The 25,384-nt window shown below is 46.7% G+C and overlaps 1 protein-coding gene across 2 annotated transcripts in view; it reads left to right on the forward strand.

Moving 5' to 3' along the window:
- Nucleotides 1-8,905, forward strand: part of LOC119464894 (juvenile hormone acid O-methyltransferase) — a 51,107-nt gene extending 42,202 nt beyond the window's left edge. Inside the window, exons 1-4 of one of the 2 annotated variants that reach the window (XM_037725768.2) lie at nt 2,984-3,134; nt 4,266-4,891; nt 6,086-6,245; nt 8,607-8,905. In XM_037725768.2, the coding sequence (XP_037581696.1) occupies nt 4,325-4,891; nt 6,086-6,245; nt 8,607-8,770 (891 nt within the window). In that variant the 5' untranslated portion in view covers nt 2,984-3,134; nt 4,266-4,324 and the 3' untranslated portion in view covers nt 8,771-8,905. Of the gene's footprint in view, nt 1-2,983; nt 3,135-4,265; nt 4,892-6,085; nt 6,246-8,606 lie in introns of those variants that run through there. The other variant, XM_049655487.1, reaches the window with a different exon arrangement.
- The last annotated feature ends 16,479 nt before the right edge of the window (nt 8,906-25,384 follow it).

Raw genomic sequence — 25,384 nt, forward strand, 5'->3', positions numbered from 1 at the left:
TGCAGCTGCGGAGAGAGGAGGCAGAGGCGAAGGGGTGCGGTTGGCGCTACTTTATTTTTAATTTTTTCAGGGACTTTAGCAGTTAATGGGGCTTAGCGCCATCTGTGTGAGGAGGGGACACTTCCGGCGGAAGAAACGGATGTGACGCCACATCCGTTAAAAACAGAGGTGACGCCATTTTGTTTTCAAAGGCGCGAAAATTGTTTTCGGGGGCCTGCCATTAGAGCTGTATATTCAAATGCCCCGCCATTCGACGTGATGAGCGTTTAGAGCTTTCAGCGCGGAAACCGATGCAGGAAAAGTTCAGCCATACGGGTGTCGAAACCGCACCCTTGCGCAGAACATACTTTGTTTGGAGTCCGACCAACGCTTTGGGCGTAGAGTGCTCGTCCTTTCGTCGGACGCCAAGCCCGTCGGCCAGCGCTGTCCCTTGAAAACAACTAAAGTGAACAATTATCTGGCGGTCAGAACTCACTACTTTTGACTGAACAGGTTAAGAAACAATGAAACTACACACGTCACCAAATTCAGACAAACGTCGACAAGCAAAGCAATACAACATGTGAGGGGGGCGTATTGTAACAAGTGAACTTTACGAGTGCCCCTTTCTGCCCACTTCAAGAGCTGCATTGCATTGCAAGTGATAGCGGCGTCAACGCCCGCCGCTATCGGTGGGTGCTCTTACGGTGGGCGCTGAAAAAAGGTATTTATTGATAATGATGAAGTAAAATAGAGTTGTTCTTTTCTCGCCATGCGTATATAAAATTGATTAAGAATTTTTATTTTTGTTGAATGAATCTAACTGTGTATCGCTTTAATTAAAAAAAATGTGGTTGATCCCTCTTATATAGGAATCGGTATAGAACACGAAAGTGAAACGTGTCTTCACAGAAGTAGTGTAATGTTTATTGCACATTGATATATAATGTCTATTGGTGTTTTGTGGCTAAAGCGCCCTTAGGCGTTGATGCACCCACGCTGACGCCTGGTGGCACGTCTCCTCCATCGCGACTACCAACGTCGATGACCATGAGCAACCGTCGTGCATATGGAAGCTGCACTACGCTGCACACGCTAGCACAACGCGAAAGACGAAGCACGTAACTGACACACTAATACAACGCGCAAGACAAAGCACGTAACTGAATCGTCACCGAGTCAAATCAGCGCGTACAGCGCGTCGTAATTGCAGCCTCCGCGATCAACTTCAGAAACATTTTCAGAGCTAATTGCGGAGGCCACGCTCCGCTGTGCTGAGTACGGTGAACGCCACCTAGGTGGCGTTGGTAGTGCTTCTTGATGCCAGCGTCCCTTCGAATCCTGGCATCGAGGCGTCGTAGTGCTGAGACCACCGAAGCGTTCACTGTCGGTGCGCGTTAGTGTCATAATGCAGTACTTCTCTTTTATTGCGATAGCAATTATATGGACACTCAAAAGCAGATTTCTGCCGTCGGCGTCGCCGTCGCCGTCGCCGTCGCCGTGAGGTTCCGTATGACGTCAATGGAGATGAAATCGTGACCGCGCGCCGCCGAACGCTGTATGTGCGAGTGGAAGGGCACGAGGGACGTGCTCTTTCACGGGGAGTGAACGCACGGCGGAGAACAAACGCGCGTTCCGCGCCGTGCTTGCTTAAGGGCTGCAGAAGTAGGCGTCTCTTTCCTCCTTTAAAATCACCATATATGTGGAGCAAACGCGCCTTCTTCCGATGCGCGAGAGGCCGTGGGGGAGGGAAGGAAGGGGGAGGGAAGGGAGGCGACGTTTAGCTGCGGCACCAAGTGCCTATTTATATCAGAGGCTCCGGCAACAGTCATCAACGCCGCACGCATTTTGAGCGAACGCGGGCAAAACGCCGACGGCGTCGACAACAGTTCTGCGCGTTGCCGGTGCTGCTGCATGTCCAAGTTTATACAGCTGATGCGCATGCGCCGCAGTGGGAGAGCGGGCACGCACAAGCACAGTCTAGGCTGTCTCGATGCCCTCCTTTCCCACCACTCCCCTTCCAATGGGAATTCGCGTTCGCTCCCCGTGAAAGCGTGCGTCCCTCGCCCTCGCGCGCTTTCACTCGCACATAAGTAGCGTTTGCTCTCCGCCATGCGTTCGCTCCCCGTGAAAGCGCGCGTCCCTCGCCCTCGCGCGTTTTTACAGCATACGGCCAATTAATTTTTTTTTCTATTGCTGGACGCGACCATCGAAGAGGGAGCCCTTAACAGCTTCGCTGTAAAACCTGTCAAGTAAGGCAATGCTATCCGCTTAGAAACCAAACCAAAGTGACCTTCTATAATCAAGGAGAGTGTTTCATTGGCTTTTCAAAAAGGCTGCGAGTCACCGCCAGATGCTTGGGTCGGCGGCTACGTAAATTTCACATCAGGAGACTGGAATAAAACAGAATGGAATAATTTTACGGAATAGTTCCCTATGTTTAGGTATACGTTTTATGGCGCCCCTGTCCCAACAAAGTTTATCCTTCACTGGCTTGCAGCTACGCCGATAGTAACTGCTCTCTTTTAGGTGACCTAAGCTTCACCGCACTGGTGAAAAGCGTGCGGGCGTACATGAGTTTCACCAGTATGATTAGTACAAGTGGCTTTGGGCTCCATTTTATCGCCAGTCCGACTGCGACTTTATCAAATCGCCAGTCCTATTTTCAGGATGGGCCGTGAATGACGCTTGAGGGCAGGGACGAGGGTGTTAACTACACGTGGATCAAATACCGATCCCCTCGCCTACGTGAAACTACTGCTGCGAAATATGGCATTACTGTTTTTAAAGAGTATTTGATCAAAGGCCACCTTTGTTGACCACAATTTATAGGACGCAGAGCAACCGTCAGACTTGACACAAATGCACGTCAAACGATTCCGAAAAGCCGCTGATCCGCACGCGCACAGCTGTCACAGACCGGTGCACGTCACTCAGGAATGAAGGCGGCGGCATGTGTTACAAAACATCATCTCTCCATCACAGAACTTATGCGGCCCTACAAAGCTGAAGGACCATTTATTGTGGGACGCTTCTCTTTTGCACATCCATTACATCTTACTGCAAAGTTTGTGTATAGAAGAAGCACGACAGAAATCAGTAGAGTAACTGGCTCCAGCCAACTGAACATTCGGTTCTTTAGGTAAACACTATAGGTAAGTACGTTCTTTTATATCACTAAGTATCATTCAGTACTATATCAATCAGTGTAGGTAAGGTACTTCTGAGGTACCCGACTACTGCCAAGCAATAATCGCTTTCATTTAGTGAAAGGTTTATTGAGAACTATAAGAAAGCACCTTGATATGCTGGACTGCCACTTACAGGCGATTCACAACAAATCTTACAATTCTAACGTATATCAAGTTACTGCTCGTACCAGCAAAAGCAGCACCCTCGTTGAGCATTCCTGGTGCCTGCAGAATTAAATCGACGGAACAGCCTCATCTAAAACAGCATTTGCTGCATAGCGAGTACCAACAGGGTACTGATAAGAATGTTTGCAACGCTATCTGAAACAGATAAATGCAGACAACTGGTTCGACGAGCACAATGCATAGCATAATATACCGGGTGTATTTTTTAAGAAGGTCCAAGAATTTTTTGAAGATTGCCTGTGGCAAATAGCACAATTGTGACCGTTGGTTTAAATTACTCGATCAGGCGGCCATTAGTTCTGCGAGAAATCAAAATGCCTCAATAAATAATTAACATAGATACATAATTAAGTTTTCATTTATTCGCATTACAACACATATTTAAGCCGAGGAATTGCAGCCGGTGCTCTCGCAAGGCGTATACACTTTGAACGAATTATCTGTACTGCACCAGTTTCGAGATATTAATTATCAATGTGTCCGACGAAATGCATTATTGTTCCAGTTACTTTTGCGCTTCAATGCATAAAAGAGCGCTTTGTTAAAATACTTCTTATTTATATATTTAATTAATAAATAATATTAATTAATTAATTAATTACGCATACTGTAACCCCGTTTGTGCCTGCGGTAGGTATCTAACATATGTACAGAAAGAATCGTCTTACTTATACGCGCATGAAATGAAACCATAGTTAAACTAAAACGGATACAAAGAACTTCAAGGAAGCTAATATAATATGGCAAACTTGTCTAAATATACTAAAACGGATACAAAGAACTTCAACGAAGCTAATATAATATGGCGAACTTGTCTAAATATAGATCTAGTGGTAAGGGGAGTGTGTCAACTAATAATAATTCCAATGATCAATGGTGACATCTACGTTTTCAGGTCTTTGTATGCAGATAATTGAAGACAAAGCCATAAGTATATCTCCAAGGGTTTCGAGGTAGGATACTTTGAGATGTCTCAACCAACTCCGTCTGATAAAGGAGACAGTGACACCTGTCACCACTCCGAAAACACAGTTCGTCTGTCTGCCACCGAGTACGCGAAGCACAACCTAATGCAGCGGAATTACAACCAGTTCGTGCTCGACTTTTTCCAGCTGGCCTTCGCCACCCAGACTGACTCGTCCCAGCAGTTCCTTGACGTCGGCTGCGCCTCGGGCGACTTCACGCGGGACGTCTTGCTGCCCCGATGCCTGCCTTGCCGGAGGATCGTCGGTGTGGACTGTTCTCAAGAAATGATCGAGCACGCGAGATTCAACTCGGCCCACGAGAAGCTCGACTTCCGCGTGCTCGACATCACAGGTGACGTCTCGGAGTTCTTGCAAGAGTTCGGCCACTTCGACAGGGTCTACTCGTTCTTCTGCCTCAATTGGGTCACTGACCTCACGGCAGCGCTTAAGAACATCAGCAGGCTCATGTCGCCCGCAGGCGAGTGTCTTCTTGTGTTCTACGCAGTGATAGAGGCTGCCGAGGCTTGGAGGACGCTTGCAGCGATGGACCGCTGGGCGATGCACTCTGAGGTATGCCCAAAAGAAAGGGGGAGGGTAGATTTTATGGCCACACACGGTTTTTAAACGCAACTACTGCAATCGTCTGCATCATAATGCGGCCGCCGCGCCCTGAAATGAACGCCCGATCTTGCGCTCAACAGTGAATGCCGGGACCGCTGAGCCAGCGTGGAGGATTTTGAAGTAATCTCAAGCAACTGTGCTCTCCTTATCTCTTTCAAGTATTGAGGCTGCGGAGAGTCTGTATAAGATTGATAGCGTAAGAGAATCTGGTGAATGAAGTAGTTGTCTTTATGTTGCACTAAACTTGATCGGCAAAGGAAATTACCAGCCGTATGCTTCTAGCGAGTCGGATGTTCTCTGCACTCGTAGAAAATGCTACATAGTCACTTCACGAACTTCACAGATTTAGAGCATTCGCGGGTATGAAGAATGCGAGGTTTTATTTACAAGGAAAAAAACACGGCAGGTGAGAATATCTGAATTGCAAGAAGATTTACACTTTAACGCACGTTGGCTGGTTAGGTGGTTCGGATTTGGGATGAAAATGTGCAGCACAATTTGGAGTGAGAGAGAAAGAAGACGACACATACACGCAGCCGTGCATGTTTTCATGGTTTTCAACACAGCAGCTAGTAGCAAATGCAATTTTCAATTAGCCGTCGTACGTTGAAGCTTGAACACACGCACGTACACATGCTAGTTCAACAAGCCCAGCTGTCCATTCTGCTGGTGTGACGTCTCCTTTTTTTTTGTCTTCGTTGTATTGCGCTACGCATATTATTCATGAATGCCTACACAAATAATAAATACAATGCATTCACGGAGCAATACACAGAAATCAGTATGGCTTATTTCACGATACTTTTTCTGAAACACAGCACCTCTCCTGCATAGCAGAAAATTTCAGGCTGAACTTGAATTTATTAAGCAGGGTGAATTTACCGACACAAAATTGCGCAGTGGGGGATGTTACAATAGGCGCTGATGAAATCAAACAGTCACATGTGCCTTGACGAAGTCATATGACACACATTTTTGTGATTTGAGAGAAATGTGAAGTTTCTTTCGCATAGATGAAAATGCAATAAAATTGCACGCATCATGTGCTTCTTTACTTCACATTTCATTGAAACACTTTAAAAAGTTACGCTTAACGTAGACAACAACTTTGTACAATCGTTCGATTTTTTTTCTTCTTGACAGACGTTGCTGAAGTTCGTCCCTAAAACACAAGACATTCAAGACACGCGCCAGCTTCTCGGTTTCGTATCGAGACTTCTTCAAGAGGCAGGTCTTTTTGCCACTATCAAGGAGGTTTTGAAGGCCAACACTTTTGATGGGTGGATTGAAGAAGACATTCATGGTAAATAAGCGCGTTCCACGCACTTCCCACAACTTACGATATCATCATCATCACCAGCCCACTTTTATGTCCACTACAGGACGAACGCCTCACCCAGCGACCTCCAATTACCTCTGTCTTGCGCCAGCTGATTCCAACTTGCACTTGCAAATTTCTTAATTTACGATATTATAATGATACACAGTACGATATATTTACTATATTGTAATGCAGAATTTACAAGTAGCCTAAACGGTACTACCGCTTCTTCTCTCTCATAATGCGCAGTCAGAATAGAAATTCGTAGGAATTTCGGAACGCTGTTTTGAAACAGCCGGTAACGACCCTTGCAAGCCAAAGTGTCCCGTCCGGAACAAGAAATTCCTATTTCGTAAGATACCTACAAAACGAAATATAAAGTTCAAAGATTACCAGGTCCAATAGCCATGTTACGAAAGGAGGGAGTTCCTTTCTTTCTTGTGCTGACGTTGCAGCCAATTGCGCCGCGTTTACAACTACTCAACGTGAGCTCCGAAGGCAAAAATGGCTCACAGTGAGCCCGTACTCCAGTTAGCTCCGCGCATCCAATCAGGGGGATTGTCCATAAAATTGGTTTGAATATCCAAAAACTATGATTAATTGTGGGGCTTTATGTGCCAGAACCAAGATCTGATTATGTTCGAAGCACGCCGTAGAGCGTGAAGGGGCGTCTCCAGTTTAATTTTTACCCCCTGGGGCCCTTTAACGTGCATCCGATGCACAAACAAGCGTTTTTTTGCATTTCGCCCCCATCTGAGTGTGGTCGCCGCGGTTGGGATCTCACCCGCCTCCTGGAGCTGAACAGCGCAGTGCCATAACCACTGAGCTCCCGTGGCGGGTTAGATTTGACAGGATAGAATATTAGAATAGACTAGACCAGAATGGATATTACCAGCGAAATAGCGCAATATTTATACAACAGTCCTGCGACCAAATTTAATGTCACCTTTAATCAGAGCACTTTGCCTCGGCAAGTGTCACTTTGGCGGCGCACAGCTACATGGAAACGGCAAGTGTCCTTTGGAACTAAGGCTGATGTCGATGGGTAAATGAGCAGAAACAATATATATTTGCTATTTTAGGCAGCATTTACAAAGCAACCACGTTATACTGAAACGCAATATTCAGCATAAACTTTAGTATGAACATTGGGTGATAATGGTGATACTTTACAGACCTACTAACATGATTATTCGTCACAAGACAAAACAAGACAGAGCTGCATCCAAGACGAGCACAGGATGAACGGCGGTTTTCATTGCCCATCATACAGGGGCGATTATGAGATCTGAAATAGCACAGAATAAGTTTGAAAAGCTTTATTAACTGTGCAATAAGTACTGGTTTTGAAGTATTGCAATCGACGCTACGCACTTTGACACCCACCGTTGTGACCCAGGGCTGCAGCGTTGAGCAGCTCGGCCGCGGCCACCGCGTTCCGATGGGGGCTGAACACAAAGAACGCAAAGAGCGCAAAGGACCATGCACTGGGTGCACGTTCAGCAATCCCAGGTGGTCAAAATTAATCTGGAGCCCACCACGACGGCACGCCTCCTAATCAGATCGTAGTTTTGGCTAGTAACTCCCCAGAAGTTATTTACCACACTTCGACGCGTTGACGTCTCTTTAACAAACACACTGACTGAGGAGTTCATTCTGGAGCGAGTGTCATAAAACCATTCCTTGTGAAAGCCTGTGAATGACACAGACTGGCAATGTGCACTCGTTCCAAGGGACACTGCATTTACCGACGATTACGATACTCCGTAATGCGAAATTTGAGCACAGCTCTATGCGTGTTTTCATTGCGCGATTTATCGAAGCATCTCACCAATCACCGCACCGACTGGTAGAGCCGCGACGTGTGACGCTCTACAGGGTGTCCAAACTATCATGCACCACGATTGAATAATATGCAAATGCTTGCTAACTTTGAGAGCTATGTAAACTCATGCCCCTTGGGCCAGATAAACAAAGCCAAGTTCCGGCCATGACCAGACGAGCTTGTGGTGCCTGAACGCTCGGAAAAACCTTTTGAAGTCACACCTGTACACTTACTTCACCGAGCTGAAAAAGAAAAGTTCAGGGGTACGCAAGACTCAGTCTTTCTGGTCGCAGTTGATCAATGAACCAGAATGGCAACAGCCCGGCCCGGTATGGAAGACGCAAACAGTAACATATATCTCCTTTACAGAGGAAAATTCTTCTATTTGAAGATTGTTATATTGGGCAATGGTTCTGCATTCCTTAGCAGAAATATTCAATAGTAGGATATAAAATTTGTGTGATTTGTTGCTTTTTGAATTAGCAGCTTAATGTACTTTCCTGTGCACTTTTTTTCAGCGGTGTATATGAGCACTCTCCCCATCATCAAGTTGATCACCAAGGAAGAGAAATCTGAGCTCGACGGCGTCGTCAGAGATATAGTCCATAGAGTGCATGATCCAGACTATCACAGTGGGCGCTTCAAGATATTCATCATCAAAGCGTCTAAGATCCCATGCTGAGGGTTGAGCGTACACGATAGTTTGGGCCCCTCTTATACACATTATACACAACGCCGTTATAACTCGAGACAAGAAAAGAACACACTTGTGGAAGAGTGCTGGACCGAAGCAGTACATTGAATAAATCCTCGCACTGATGAATTTGTCAAGTGAAATTGTCTATTAACATATACAATTGCTGCTTAATAACTTTCCAGTTATGAAATGAGTAAGCATTTCAATGCAGACCCAAGGAGAAAAACAGTCCGCCCGTCCGTCCATCACGTAAGACGAATCGCTGTAAAGAAATGAATGTATAAAACAAAATTAATCAAAGGAAAAAACGTTGGTGGTGGTGAGTTTCAAACCTTGAAGCTCTCCGTTTGAAAAACGTTTGAAAGTTTTGAAACTCTTCTGTCAGCTTTACGCCACAAGAGAAACCACACAGTTGAAGTTTTACAGCCTGAACTTTTTGACGGGTCTTCTGATAATGCAGAAAGATGGAACATTTTCTATGAGGCCAAAGCGAAATACAATGGGTAGCTGTCTGACCCAGACCGGGTCATGTACCAATTTGTCAGTGGTGTAGCGAGAAAGTGGCACGAGTTGCGGTTCTTAGAGCATGTTTGCGAACCTTGATGCATGTGGAAAGAGAACTTCCTGTCCACATTCCAAACAAATAACGTACAGCGGTATTACCAGGCGCTGCTTTACCGCTTTAGGACTGGTTTCTCGCTTGACTACTTTCTTGAGAAGCAGCGACTGCTTCGACTTGCTGAACCAGAGTTGCAATTAAAAACAGTCTTAGCGCTTGTAATTCAAGGTCTCCCAAGAGATTTGCAGCGGCATCCACAAATAAAAGAGCCGGAAACTCTCGAAGCTCTACTAGAGCTGCTACAAGTATGCCCTCTTTTTTTTTATTGATATGATATGAGGAGATGTTGACGCACAAGTAAGGCGCCGGCTACTCCTTAACTCTTGAATACGTCTAACCTACAACATACAGGGTTTAAAATAGCCTTCTCATATAAGCAACGTTTGCACAGCAACACGGTGAGGAAAAATAAAAGTGGTACGTACAATGTAGAAGTTCAATCACTCCACTGCACTGGAGAAGAAAGTCTCAAGAATATAAACAATAATGGCACCTTACAATACAGTCTAATCAGCGGGTGGTGCACACATCGTGTACATGCATTTTCACATATAGTCAGCACAGAATATAAACATAAATCACAAATCCACCAATCATAATCACAACACGTACAATCAATCATACATACAACACAATCATAATCCACAAACACATACACAGCTACATTGAAATACAAGAAACATTATAAGCGTTAATAACGGCCAACAATGCCGCTCTCTTCGAGAAATGTTGTTAACGCTTTTAGAGCGCTCTTTTGCAAGGCCGTTGTTGACCAAGGGCCCAAAAGTTTCCGTAAACTGAAAGGTCTGCTGTCTAATGCCAATAAAGTTGATTTAAGTCGGCGTCTTGTTGTGTCGTGATGTGGACAATCTAAAAGGAGGTGGTATACGTCTTCATCTACAAATCCACAATCACATTCGAGGGTTTCCGCACGGCTAATTCTATGTAAGAAATGTTTTGTGTAGGCAGTGCCTAGTCGTAATCGATGAATAAGGGTTTACATATTTCTGTCTAATGACAACGGAAATTTGAATTCAATAAGCGGATCAATATGGTATAAATCAGAGCTCTTCGAATTCTGGTCAAACCACGTATTTCTACACATTTTAAAAGACGTTGCCCTTATGATACAGCGTAATTCATTTTTTGATATTGGGAGCGAAATTGCATCATCTTTGAGGTGTGCTTGTCGTGCTGCTTCATCGGCTGCTGTGTTGCCAGGAATGTTACAATGTCCTGGTATCCACTGGAATCTTATTTCATGCTTCTCTTGGCTTGCCTTCGTGAGGTCTCTAATTGTTTCAAATATTATACTATCACTGATTGTTTTTGATTTTGTGCTGCAGAGTGATATGAGTGCCGCCTGTGAGTCACTGAAAATTACCCATTTTTGCGCATCTCGTACTGAAGTTATAAATTTTAACGCACATAGGATTGCGAACAGTTCAGCCGTTGTGGACGAAGTCGCACGAGATAACTTAACGATTCGTGTTTATTGAGGCGCGGTATATAGAATGCTGAAGTTGACAAGGTTGCTGTACTGGAGCCATCTGTATAGACGTGTACGTATCCTGAATACCGCATATAAATCTGGTAAAGTGCTAGTTGTTGAGCAGCTTGAATGCACATGTCTCTTTTTCTGAATATGCCATCTACTGACAATTCGATTTTTGGACGAGTAAGCAGCCATGGATGATATTCGACATCTGATTTCCAAAATTCATTTCTTGGCAATACATGAAGATTTTCCTGAATTTCTTTATTAACATAACGTCTATCTCGTTTCATTATGTTTAGAGCCAATGGGTGATTTTTATGTTGTGTTTGAAGACGAAAATAATGCCGGCATGTTTCTGTAGTTCTCATAACTGGAAACGGTGATTGGCGAGCCTCAGCTATTACAAGACGGCTAGAGGTCGCTCGTGGAACTCCTAGACATATGCGCAGTCCTCTAGCTAAAAGTCTTTGAAGTCGCTCTTCTGACGTGTGTGAAAGTCCGTGCAAGATGGGCGCGGAATACGCAATTTTTTGTAGTATTAATGCATTGTAAACAGTTAGCATGGTCGATACTGATCCACCCCATGATGTGCCAGCAAGTCTGCGAAGTACATTCACTATCGCATTGACCTCGTTTTCGAGTTTTTTTTATGTGGGGTACCCAGGATAGTTGCCGATCAAGTATTATTCCAAGAAAACGATGCTGTTTGAATATCATTAGAGGTTGTCCTTCCAGATTAAGAGTGAAATTTTTTAGCTGTCTCCGAGTGAAGGGCAATACAGCAGTCTTCGCATATGATAGAACCATTCCTCTCTCTCTCAAAAAGCGGTTAATAATATTTATGCCGTCTTGTAACGCCATCTGAAGTAATTCCAGATGTCCAAATGCACACATCATCTGCATACAGTGAGAATCTTAACTGTGATGGCAGTCTTCTCGCTAAATCAGCCATGACGCAGTTAAAAAGAAAAGGGCTGAGTACACTTCCATGTGGTACTCCCTGCTTGACAACATGTTCAGCACTCTTTCCTTCACTCGTCTGAACAAATATCTTGCGTCCTGATAAAAATTCAGAAATCCATCGCAAGGACCTGCCGGACATTCCGAGTTCTAACATACTTAGCAGAACATGAACGTGACTATAACACTGTCAAATGCCCTCTTGATGTCTAAGAATACTGCTATCGTCAAGTTGCCACATGCACGTTCATGTTCCACACAGGTTACTATATCCAACATTGCATTCATTGTGCATCTCTGTTTTCTAAAACCTGTTAAGTAGTTGGACAACACATCCGTTTCATTACACCACCACTGTAGTCGCGCGTCAATCATTTTCTCCATTACTTTGCATAAACAACTTGTCACACTAATGGGGCGGAAGGATTCAAGGCACAAGGGCGTCTTACCCGATATTAAAATTGGTATAATTCGAGCGACTTTCCAAGAATCAGGTACACTTGCTTCTATCCATAGATTATTATAAATGTCTAAGAGAGCATTTGTGCCTGTCGGCCCAAGGTTTCTTAGCATATTGTATGTAATGCCGTCCGGCCCAGCAGCAGACTTTTGCCGACATGATGCAATTGCACATTGAAGCTCGCTTATTGTGAATGCAGGGTCTAATTGAGAATGTTGTGCCCAATAACAAGCATTTATTTTCTGCTGAGCTAACACTACTGAATTTTCAAATTCTGCACATCGTGATGAAAAAGCAGGTCTGGAAATAAGCTCGCAAAATTCATCTGCAACTATTACCTCAAATGTGTCCCGGGCTACAGAGAGAGCACGAAATGGGAAGCTCTGTGTTACAGGGCCGCTTAAAGAGCGAATTACTAGAAAAATTCTTGGGACAGACGTGTGAGGAGACAGCGTGCTGCAGAAATTGCGCCAGCGCCATTTGCCTAAATTTTCCATGCGTCTGTGCATTATATTGAGAATTTTCTGAGCGTTTTTGTATGCTTCTGAACTTCCGCTCCGTCGGTAGGCTCTTTCGGATCGGCGTCTCATGGCTCTTAGGTGTTCATACTCTCCGTCCACTGCAGCATAATCTCTTGGAATTGGGACCTTCTTTGTGCATATGTTAACATTATCCTGCAAAAATTCAGTAAAATTTTCAACAGTTGTATGTTGACTAATTTGATCCGTTAGGCGGTACCGAAAAGCTTTCCAGTTGGTTAGTCTGCTGTAACGCCTGATGTCATTGTGCATGCTATAGGGTGATTAACAAGGATAGGAAAATGGTCACTTCCGCGCGTTTCCACGTCTGTTGTCCATCCCACTCCATTCACTAGATCTTGGGAACACAGGGTAACATCTATGCAGCTTGAATAGTTATATCCACGAAGAAATGTTGGCGATCCATCGTTTAAAACAGTCAAGTTGCATTTGTCTATGGCGCACTCAATAGCGTTACCACGTGCATCACAGCGATTACTGCCCCATATAATGTTGTGTGCATTGAAGTGTCCACATATAAAAAGATTAGAGTGAGCTATTTTGAAGATATCCACTAGCGTTTCTACTGAGATACGGCCTGAAGCTTGTAGATATAAATTAATCACTGTTATGCACAGCTTACCAAAGGATACTTTACATGCGACGAATACTGGAAAGTCTGAATCACTTGAGTGAATTTGATAAGATGGCAAGTCCTTTCTGACGCACAGGAGCACTCTGCTAACAGCACCCTGACGAGACGACTTGTATATCACACAATTCGAGAGGCGAAAATCGTCACTGATTCCCGCCTCTTGAATGCAAAGTATCGGAAAGTTGTATTGCACAAGTAGTTTTCGAAAGTCAGCACACTTCCTTCGAAGACTGTTGGCATTCCACTGAAATATGGAGACATTTTTGTAGCGGTTATTCATGTACTGCTTGCCGCAGGGTTGGTCCGGATTGTTGACACAATAGTGCTTCCAGAGGCAGCAAGGCTTTCACTTCTGGTAGGTTGTTTGCTTCTGGCAGAGCAGATAGGATTTCCTTAAGAGCTGCGAAAAGCATCGGCAAAATCAGTTGCGTCACCGATGCGGTGGTATGGTCGCTATTAACTGGCGTTACTGCTGCAGGAGGCACGTAAGGTCGCTGAGAATGATGTGTGCGAACATGGGAGCTTTCTGGTGTATTACTTTCTGCCTGTTGTTTCGTGGGTTTCCGCAGCATTGACGCATTAGTCGGGGCGCTTGACTGCGATCCTCTTGATTGATCTCTTGATTGCACTCTGGGTGGTTCTCTTGATGAATATGTTGTTGGTTCTCTTGGCTGTGGTGGTTTCGGTGCCCGCTGAGGCTGGTGGCCTTGCACTGGATGAACAATCTCAAGGTTTGGGGAGGGTTCATTGCGGCGTGGTTCCCTTCCATGGATGAGTTCATGTCGACGCATTTGTGCCGCAGCCTTGTTCTGTGGGCAGCCTGAGTAGGAGGCAGCATGGTTCGCCGCACAGTTCGCACACTTAGGCTGAAGGAGGGACTTGCATTCCTTGTGGTCATGATCTTCTGAGCAGACTTTGCATCGACGTGTGCTGCGGCAGCTTTTCGCCATGTGCCCAAATCGCTGGCAGTTATAGCAGCGAAGTGCTGGTCCTAGATATTCCTCGACTGGATGACTGGTGAAACCTAAGTAAATTCTTCCTGGAATCGGGCGATCATCGCTGAAAGTCAGAATTACCGTGTGAAGTGGATGCGACGTCACTGCTCCATCTTCCTGGCGGTAATACTTTATCTGCCTGCGTGCCGATACAACCCCAGCATCCTTCAAGAAGTCTAGGAGTTGCTCGTCTGTATATTGCAGAGGCACATGTTTTACCTTTCCTACGTTTCGCGTGTATGACTCGGGTATGAAGGGCTTGACTTCTAGGCCACCTACACTTGAGAGCATCAGAAGGCGTTTTGCGGATGCTATGGAAGCAACGCTGACACTGAAACTTCCATCTCTGGTCGTCCAGAAGGACTGCACTTTTTCTTTGGCAGCGGAAACTATTTCAGCAGACACTCGGTTAGGGTTCACCTGCCAAAAAGTAGTACCTTCGTTTGTTGGGCGAAAGACAATTGGGATGCCTTCTGCTCGTTTTTTCTCCTACGTGACCAAAGTAAACGGTTCATCCTCACCCATATCTTCTTCATCACTTAGATCATAATTCGATGTTTTATCGACGTCGTTGTCCTCTAGGCGAGGTTTCTTGCTCTCTAGTTCACCATCAGTCATTACTCCTGAATTCGGCGAAGTTGTTTCTGAGTTGTGAAGAACCAAACGCGCCGGTTTTACGAAGCTTTGTGACGCCTGCAAGCCCCCAGGCTTTACATTACGACCTGTAGTATCATTCATATGGCTTGCAGCACTTGGACGAACATAAGGCTCATGGCGATGTTCTCGGCTGCCGACCACCGTAGTGGCAGGGTAATAGCCAAGTCCTCGAAGAAGAAACGTCGTACCTGTAAGGCGTCCGGTCCGCTGAATCTTCACCCGACCTCTTGTTAGTCAATCGTCGTCAATGCTGTCCGTAAAAGTCAAAAAACAGAAAAGACTGAGCACCGCACAAAAGCAGCGACCGAACAGAAACGCTTTTCTTCTTCTTCCAAGTATGCCCTCACTACTGGTCTGAGAGGAGCTGCAAGATGCGGCCAGATCTTCACGAACAGTGCGATTCTCAATCGAGCAACTTGGATGAAAGGTCACCACAATTTAAAGAGAGTGCAAATATTAGACTTCGTGCGACCGACTCAGGACCTGGTGACGCCTTGCAGTCATCGGCACTATTCAAACAGAAACAAATGACACAAAAGCCTCAGCGTGTTCAACCAAAACGAAACGAGACCACCTTACTGATTTATTCAAGTTTGCTTCACGTACAACTTCAAGTGAACGGACAGAACCTGCGAGCTCTTGTCGACAGTAGAGCTTCGATATTGCTGCATTGACCAACCAACCCAGAAATCCTCTGTTGACCCTGACCACCAGACAAAACCTTTTGGACATAGAAGTGGACGGCGTGTCTTTTTCGGTGCTCATAGACATGGGGGCGCAATTATCGGTTATGAGCGCTCGCCTTTCTCGTCGTCTCCGCAAGGTGCTGACGCCCGCGGCGTCGCCTGTCGTTCGTGTAGCCGACGGCGGTACATCTTGCGTCGTTGGGATGTGCACTGCGCGTGTGAGCTTCGCCAGCCACCAGACCTCAGTTCTGTTCGCCGTTCTGCAGCAGTGTCCACCTGAAGTCATCCTCGGCCACGACTTTCGTGAGTACCCATTCTGCCCTCATCGACTGCTCTTCTGGCCATCTCCAGTTGGAACTTCTTTCTGTACCCCAACTCCCCACCGAGTCACAGCCGCGTTTATGTGTCGCCGAGTTTGTTCACCTTCGACCAGCCGCCGCGACGTATGTCCCACTGACCTCAGATTCCGCCATTTGCGACGGTGACTACGTCATCTCTCCTTCCCTAGACGCTCTTTTAACAAGGCAGGTTAGCCCTCCAGTGGCGCACACATGACGCACCGCGACCCAAACTAGTGGCGCACACATGACGACAAGCCAATATGCTTTAATTGCAATGGAGTAGGTCATATTTCCCCCCATTGTCGCTATCGTCAGATTTTGTCTCCTCGTCCCGCGTACGCTTACCGCCCGGAAGACAGCCGGTCCTCGCCTTTTCATGCCCGCAATGACCTGCCGCACTGTGATGTTGCTGCTCCGACTCCACACTACGACCGCCGCTCGCCGTCCCCACAGAACCGGCGTTCTCGCTCACCGATTGCCCGTCGCTCACCGTCGCCATACCCTCGCCGTCCCTCTTCGGAAAACTGACCTTTTCTGTAAATCTCCCCGTAACAATATCAATACTCAAGAGAAGCAGGGCAAATGCAGAAGACATTTTCACAGGCATATCAGTCCTTGTATGAGGTTATGATGGTCGTGAAAAAGAGCACTGAGAATTGATAAGCTTAAGGCTAAAATATCAGTCGCAGTACGCAGAAGCTCTCGCCTTGGTGATAGAAGGTGTCTAATACGACTTCCTTCTTTCTGGCCCGGACAATAAATCGTTGAGGCTAAATATTCATTGGGACGGCACTGTGTCTGTACGCCCCGATGAAGATTATTCCAAACCTTTGACTGATGGAAACCGAACTCATAGGCCGAGAAATGGAGAGAGCATTCAGAAACTCTGCCCGGAATTGTTCTGCTTGGGGGGCTATCCTCCTGGTACCACCAAGTTTGAAGCCCCCTTTAAATTACACGACATCAGTATAGTTCGGAAAAAGCCGTACAATCTATCGAGAGAAAAGAAGAAATGGGTTAAAGAGGTGCTCCAAAAAATGTTAGGTGCTGGTATCATCCGTCCATCTGTATCGCCGTTTGCATCGCCAATCACCATCGCCCCAAAAGAAGACGGTAGCCTCAGGATGTGCGCTGACTATAGAGATATCAACAACCAGACGCATCTGATCCAATTTCCAATGGCTTGAATAAACAGCATCATTGACGAAACAGGCGGCTGTACCTGTTTTTCCAGGATAGATAAGTGTAAAGGTTTCTAGCAAATGCCACTTAAGAAGAAACCAAGCAATACGCCGCCTTTGTGACTCCATTTGACATTTATGAACATAATCGTCTTCCGTTTGGTTGGAAAAACTCTCCCAGTTTGTTTCAGAAGATGATGATTACAGTTCTGAACCCTTTTATTGATCGCTTCCTGCAATGTATATGTAGACGACATCATTGTATACTCTAAGAGTGAGCAGCAACATGAAGAACACCTTCCGCATGTTCTCACTGCCTTGTCCGAAGTCACGCTAAATGTAAACTTCAATAAAAGTGAGTTCTTCAAAAACAAGGTCATTTTCTTGCGTCGAGTATTGAATGGTACCACTAAGAATACCAAGGAAGAGTCCGTGGCGCGCATCGTTAAGCTTGTGAAGCCATATGACGTCCATTCACTTCGCGTGTTTTTGGGACTAGCCCGCCATTTCAGAGCATTTATTCAAGACTGTGCTATGAAGACACGGTGCTTAACAACGTTGATGCAAAAAGATGTAGCTTTTCAAGGGACAAAAGACTGCGATTATGCGTACGAAGGGCTGGTACAGATAATTTCTTCTGATCCTGTGCTTTACCTTCAGGACTTTTCTCTTCCATTTGAACTAAATACAGATGCGTCGCGTTATGTAACGGGAGCGGCACTGTATCAACGAGACTCCACCCGGGCAATCAATCAGCAGGTTCGCATGGTGGGTTACTACAGCTACACTTTCACCAACACGGAAGTAAACAACACAACAACTGAGAAAGAAGCTCTCGCTGTCCTAAAGGCTATTCGGTACTTCCGCTCCTACTTAGAAGGAACAAAATTCAAGCTTTATACTGATCATGAAGCACTGGCACACCTTTTGAAGTTGGCAGGCACTTAAAGGAAAAATCGCACGCTGGATGAACGAGCTTCAGCAGTTTTGCTTTGAATTCAGCCATCGCCCAGGAGCTTCCACGGAGGACGCTGATGCTATGTCGAGGTTCGCGGTCACGCCTGTTCCTGTTCACCAAGAAGAAATAAATGCCTCGAAACCTTGGGAGGAACTGAAGCCCACAGTGACGGGGAAAGTTAAAGTGCCTGCCACAATTGTGTCGGAAAATCTTGGATCTGTACCATAATAGACCTCATTCAGGTGGGCATAATGAGTTTTGGAGAACCTACATGAAGCTCGCGACGCGATTTACGTGGCCTCAGATGAAACGAACGCGAAGATGTATGTGCAATCATGTCAGGAATGTCAACTAAATAAGGTAAAATACAAACAAACAAATCAACAAATGACATTGCCGTAACATTCAGGGACGCCACTACGAAGTTGTGCACCCAGACGTCGCCGAACTCCGTAAGAAGTCGGAAGGTGTGAATAAAACGCAAGCGTTCCTTGTGTGCGTGGATGAGTGCACAAGGACTGTAGCAGCGAAGCCAGGAAGAGAGAACGCTAACAGCGTGATCTCATTCCTCAGCCATAACATGTTTGACAAAGTGAAAGTTTTGGTATCGGATAATGGTCCAGCCTTTCGAAGCCATAAACTGCAGGCATGGGCAGAACGACGTGGAGTTACACTGAAATTCACGGCCCCGTACCATCCAGCAGCTAATGGATTGGCGGAACGAAGCATTCGGGACCTGAAGCAATACATCAGCATGTACCCAAGAGAGTGGAAGTGATGCCTTGAAGCAGCGGTATCTCGTCATAATCGATCGCACACAACTGGTCTAGGATGTACACCCTTCTTTGTTACTACTGATAAACCAACTTATATTCCAGCTGATCTATCCTGGGGCGTCGACAAGATGGTACAGCTTACAGAAACAAGGACAGAAGACAGCCAAGCAAAATGCCATGAAAGAATGAAAAAATCACAGCATATCCACGGGGTGAATGATGATGAGTGGGCGAAGCTCCGGAAGGAATCATCGGATCTCCCGCTTAAGGGGACGCTAGCACAAACGCGTTAGAAACGTGCAGTACTCTCTAGTAAGGGGGAGCGGCCACAGCGTCTTACGCAGCCATTTACACATGCCGGAACGTGCACCGCGTTTGCCGACGCCATCACATGACTGCTGAGAGAGTATACCCCCCGTATTCATAAACGCTCCTCGACTTGAACTTGACTTGCCACCGCTTTGGGCAGCGCGTTCGAAACGCGTTGAAGGTAAGGCGGAGAGGCCACAGCGTCTTACACCAGCTTCTTACACGGCCCGTAACGCGCTAGCACAAACGCGTTAGAAACGCGCTAGAAACGCGGCCTTTCGTTAATGTTGGGTATTTATTGCCATCGTGGTGCGTGTGTCCATGTCCGCTTCGTGGCGTAGTGGGCTAACGCCGCGCGCTCGGAAGCGAGGGGCTCCCTGGTTCGATTCCGCGCTACGGACACAACTTCGGAATTTTTTTTCTCATTTTTCTCAGACTGGTTACACACTACTGGTTACACACTACTACTACGACGACGGGGACGGAACGGGTGCCGCTATAAGGAGCTTCGCCCCTAAAAAACTTCGATAACAAGCAAAACCCAACGTTACCAGCGCTGGATGTAGGAGGCTTGGTTATCGTTAGAAAAGGACTATCAAACACTGGCTCTGTCTATAAAGGGACGTATCGTGTCGTGAAAACCACAAGTCAGCAAGGCAGCTTAAAAACTGTCTGGTATATCGGCGTGAACAAAAATGAAAGATCTGTTTCCGTAGCAAATGTGTTTAAATACCATCCCAGGACGAAGAAAGAAAAAAATGTGGGGGCAGTGAAGCGTGCCGACAGAGAAGAAATCTGAGAACATCGGAGAGAGCGGGAGAATAGAAGAGACTAAGAAGTTAGAAATTGCGACATGACGCTTGTTTGATCTATTCGATATGTGCGGGTTTATTACATTATTCTTGCGCTAATCTTGCACAAGTGAGGAGGAATCGAGCCCTTGTGCGGTGGTACCACCCTCTCTTGCACTGCGCTGGTACCAGACTGGCGTTCCGGAAGTGATATATTCAGAAGTTTCTGCTAATTCCCGCATATCCCTCACTCATACCCACATATCCAATGCGGCTATGCGCCACACGTGATTTTATTATCGTTAATCTTGACGTAACTGATGATCCTGTGATGTTATTGATGTCATGACTTATCAGTCATGTTAATCCTACATTCCTACCCTTCCATGTCACTTTGGGTATGTACCAAGTCAAGGAGACGCGAGTTTTTGGCAGATCTTGTTTTTTCGCGTGACCATGACGACATGACATCACATTAGACGCCGGCTGTCCGGGCCCCTAAAGTACTTTGCACTTAAAAGAATCACCGAACCAATTATACCGACCCTAATCTCAACCTGCGAAAAAAAGGCCATGGTTTGTCAATAACAAAAAGGCCAAGGCTGGCCAATAACAGCTACACCCAACTGTATCAGTATTAATGTCTGCTTTTCAAAAGAAAAATATTCTAAACTTTTCATATACCATAGACGCCTATGAACTTACCCAAGTTACCAGATAGACTCGTATAAGGGCCGCACTTTTCGTTAACAATTATGACGAGGTGCTGCCCTTCCACGGCTTTCGGTTCCTTCCATTGTAAGGGTCAGTATAAGATAGCTTTCGCTACTAGATGGATATCGCTATCTTGCGAAGCAAGATAGCGATATCGTTCGGCGCAACATCGAGGCACCGAACGCGATTGCTTCTCCGTTGGAAATGCAACTGATACCGGAGAGGAAATCGAACAAGGGCCTCTTCGTAGCGAGTGAGTACAGCCCTCCTAGAGACAACCTTTCAGACTTCGACCACCTTGTCCGAGAAATTAAGAAACTTACCGATGGTCATCAACTAGTTGTAGTGGGGGACTTCAACGCCCCACACACGGCCTGGGGATACTAGACCACCACGAAGAAGGGAGCCCCATTACACGACACTGCGCAGCGAAACAGATTCACCATGTGGAACGACCCACTCCAAACCACGAGGATAGTCAATTGAGTTTCAAGGGACACAAACCCAGATCTCACGTGCACAATAAACGCGCCCTCGGAAGAATGAAGCCGACTCCCAGAAACCCTGGGTAGCAACCACCACATCCTCCAACTGACCGTGGCCCACACTCGCAAGCCCGCGAGGATTGAAATGGCCCGGGTAACGGAGTGGAATTCATTCAGAGACGGGCTAAATGTCGAGACCACCATCAAGAACATAGATGACTGGCTGAAGAAAGTCCTCGACACGGCGGAATGCCACAGCAAGAGAATACAGCTGAATGAAGTCACCCCAGCTGCCGAGACGCACCTCCTCCACCTCTGGGAAGCCAGACGAGCTCTCCTTAAAAGATGGAAGAGACAGAAGCTAAACGATAAATTAAAGAAGCGAATTGCCCTCCTCACTGAGCAAGCGCGGGCATACCCGGAGAGATTAGGAGTGCAGAACTGGCACGCATTCTGCAACAAACTCCAGGGAACCCTGAGCACAAAGAAGACAAGGCAACTCCTGCGCGCCCTTCTCGACAATGGCTCTACAAAGAGGCAGAAGCGACAGTACCTCTGTAGGCTCGTGCACAACCACGACGGATCGGAAGAGATCCTCCTTCGAGAAATTCAGAAGAAGCTGTGCGGTGACCCATCCGGTAATACGACGGCACCCGGCAATGTTTAGTGTGGGAAACCAAACCCCGAACTTGACGAAACCTTTACGCAGGCTGAACTCTCTGCAGCACTGCCGATGCTCACCAGAAACACCAGCCCGGGCAAGGATCGTATCATCCACAAGCATCTCTGTAACCTTCCGCAGTAGACCACCGCAACCCTACTCCAGTACTTCAATGCATGATGGGAGAAAGGAGAGCTACCGGCTGCCTGGAAGCACTCGGAGCTCACCATGATCCCCAAACCAAACGCCTCAGCATCGAGAACTTACGCCCAATTACCTTTACCTCCTGCGTAGGGAAACTTTTCGAGCTCATGATACGCAACCGGCTAACCCCATACCTCGAAGACAACGGATATTCTCCGAACCCTATGTTCGGATTATGGCAGAACCTGTCAACGCAAGACGCCTTCCTTCTACTCAAGGAAGACCTCATCGACGACCCTGAGCACCCGAAGCCAATCCTCGATCCTAGCCGTCGACCTAAAGGGAGCTTTTGACAATGTCAGTCACGAAGCTATCCTCTGCAACCTTGAAGACCTGGCTTGCGGGTCACGGACATACGACTATGTCACGAATTTCCACGCTGACCGCACGGCCACAGTGGGAATAAACAACCTCCGCAGTGACAGCTTCCAACTACTAAACAAAGGCATCCCGCAAGGGCCGGTCATACCGTCATTGCTCTTTAACGACGCCATGATCAAACTTCCCAGCCTCCTCATCGCCATAGGAGACCTACGGCACGCTTTTTATGCAGATGATATCACGTTATCGACAAGGGCCTCAAACACCGGAACACAATAAACACGCCTACAGGAAGCAATAAATACTATCGAGAGCTACTTGCAAAAATGCGGCCTCTGCTGTGCTCCCGAGAAGTCTGAACATCTCGCCCTCAAGTCAAGAACGAGAGGCAGACCACCTGGCTACAATGAAGCTGATCCCAGCGTCACCCTCAATGGAACGCCCATACCAAAAGTGGAAACCTTACGAGTTCTAGGGCTACACATCCACAAAGACAGGTCAGGGGCGGCCACCATCCCGCGACTTCAGCGAACGATGTCACAGCTCACGCATCTCGTCAGTAGACTTGAAAGCCATACAAGCGGCATTAAAGAACAAGATTCGCTACGCGTGATGCAAGCACTCCTCACCAGTCGAATAACAACGGAACGCCCTACCTCATGCTGAGGTATGCAGAGGTAGAAAAACTCAACATTCTAACACGCAGAGCCATCGAAATCGCCATGGGGCTCCCATCCACGGCTCCGACCAGGAGGATTCTCGAGATGGGCGTACGCAACACCTGGCAAGAAAAGGCTGAGCTCACGCCCACCGTAAGATAGCCGCCACGGACCGAAAAGAAAGAATTCCCCCGAACATCTGCGAATCTCCGTACATAGCACCAATCCCACGCAGCATGCACCCCACATACAATAAGGAAAGAAAAGAAGACCGAGTGGGTCCCCTACGGCGAAGACACAGGCAAGATCCGGCCACCAGATACATCGACGCAGCCAAATACCCGCAATGAAACGCTTACGCCCTGAGCTTAGTAGATTCCCAGGGCAGAGAGCTAGCGTCTGCCACAGTCCGCGCACAAAACTCTGAGACTGCAGAAGACGTGGTGATCGCCCTAGCAACTACAACGTGCGTGGACACAGCTGTCGTCTTTTCTGATTCTCAAGCAGCTGTCAGAAACTTCGCTAAGGGTCGCGTGTTGACAGAAGCCCTAAATATGTTGAAGCGCCGAAGCACCCCGTTCCCGTACACCTGCGTGACATGGGTACCTGGGCACGAGGGCCGGGTGGGAGGAAAACGGCGATCACGCCGGCTGGGCCAGCGCTTTCCATTCTCGAGACGCCCGGCCGGCGTCAACGGGGGCAGAGACCGTACCCATCGCCTACTCAGCGATCCTTCAACATCACAGGCTGGAACGCAGGGTGAACCCACCACCTCACTCAAGATTAAACAAAGAAGAAAGCACCAAACTTAGAAGGCTACAAAGTAACGCTAACACCCACGGAATATTCATGCGTAGAATCTACCCAACACTACAAGGATATCTCTGCCCAATTTGCGGCGTACCGGACACCTTGGCGCACCTGATCTTTGATTACCAATGGCACCTAAACACAGACGCATCGCCGTCACCGAAAGGCTGTAACGCCAGACAATAAAGCGAAGACCTCATCGAAACGTGGGAGGCCAAGCTCGCCTCCGAGGATCTGGAACAGCAACGACGCCTCGTCGTCGCCAGAGCCAAGGAGGCAGTTAAGGCCAGAGGGTTCCTGGAATGAGGAGACTTCCCACCTAGAGTATCCCACTCGGGATACTGTTTCGAAGATAAACATTTATTCCTCCTCCTCCCCAAATTTTGGGCTGCCAAGCTCGGGGTGCGCCCATTACACGGGTGCAGCCCTTACACGAGTCTATACAATAGACGACATGAATACTTAGGCCTCATATTTGCGCAGACTTGTGCTGAGTGTGATCCAGGTTACGATCCAGTTCTTGTGAATGATCAACCTACCCAGGCTAATAAGAATATATCGAGACCTACTGGTTCATTCTAGAAGTAGCTTTCTGGGGAGTTTGGGCTCTGGGAGAGGAGCCACCATTTTATTTGGACGAGCGGGTCGACTGATGTCATAAGGATTCAGGTAAAGGCGATTAGTGCAAGATATATTGTTATTCTTAATTTTTCGTATTGTTCCCGTCCAAATAGCCATAACCGCATTCAACATCAAATCTTTCTCTTTATAATAATTAGGTATTCTCATACCAACTTTTCTGCAACGAAAGTGAGGTCATTGGGCTGTTTGTTTCGAGAACCAGAGCAGAGAAAATATAAGGTTGACTGTCTTAGCTTCTTGTTTGCGTCATTATCGCAAAACGAAGTGTAATAGGATACGCAAAGAACTTATGGCGATTGTGTGATGGTTAACTTCAATTTAATAAATTTTCACACGCCAGTAAAGGTGCCAATATAGGAGCATAGAATGCATAGAATCCTACATCACTTCTGAATAAAGAGCCTTATGTTGAGCGTTAAGCCCTTTTCAGACCGTTTGTTTGTAAGACACCTTTCGTCCAAAACCACTCTTGGTCACTTTAAATGCGTGCAGTAGTATAGAAATAGCCACATAGCGATATTAAGGCAAACATGTTCATGGCATGTAAAAGACGTAAGCAGGTAAGTGCAGCGCACTTCACACGACTGCAGAGAATTGCTGAGTAATGAACTCGAGAGTTGAAAAACAGCCCCTGTGGTGGAAAAATATCTCACGCAAAAGAGACGACTCGTCTCTTCTCATGTCATGCAAGTATGTCAT

Source organism: Dermacentor silvarum, chromosome 9, assembly GCF_013339745.2.
Source record: "Dermacentor silvarum isolate Dsil-2018 chromosome 9, BIME_Dsil_1.4, whole genome shotgun sequence".
Lineage (NCBI taxonomy): Eukaryota > Metazoa > Arthropoda > Arachnida > Ixodida > Ixodidae > Dermacentor > Dermacentor silvarum.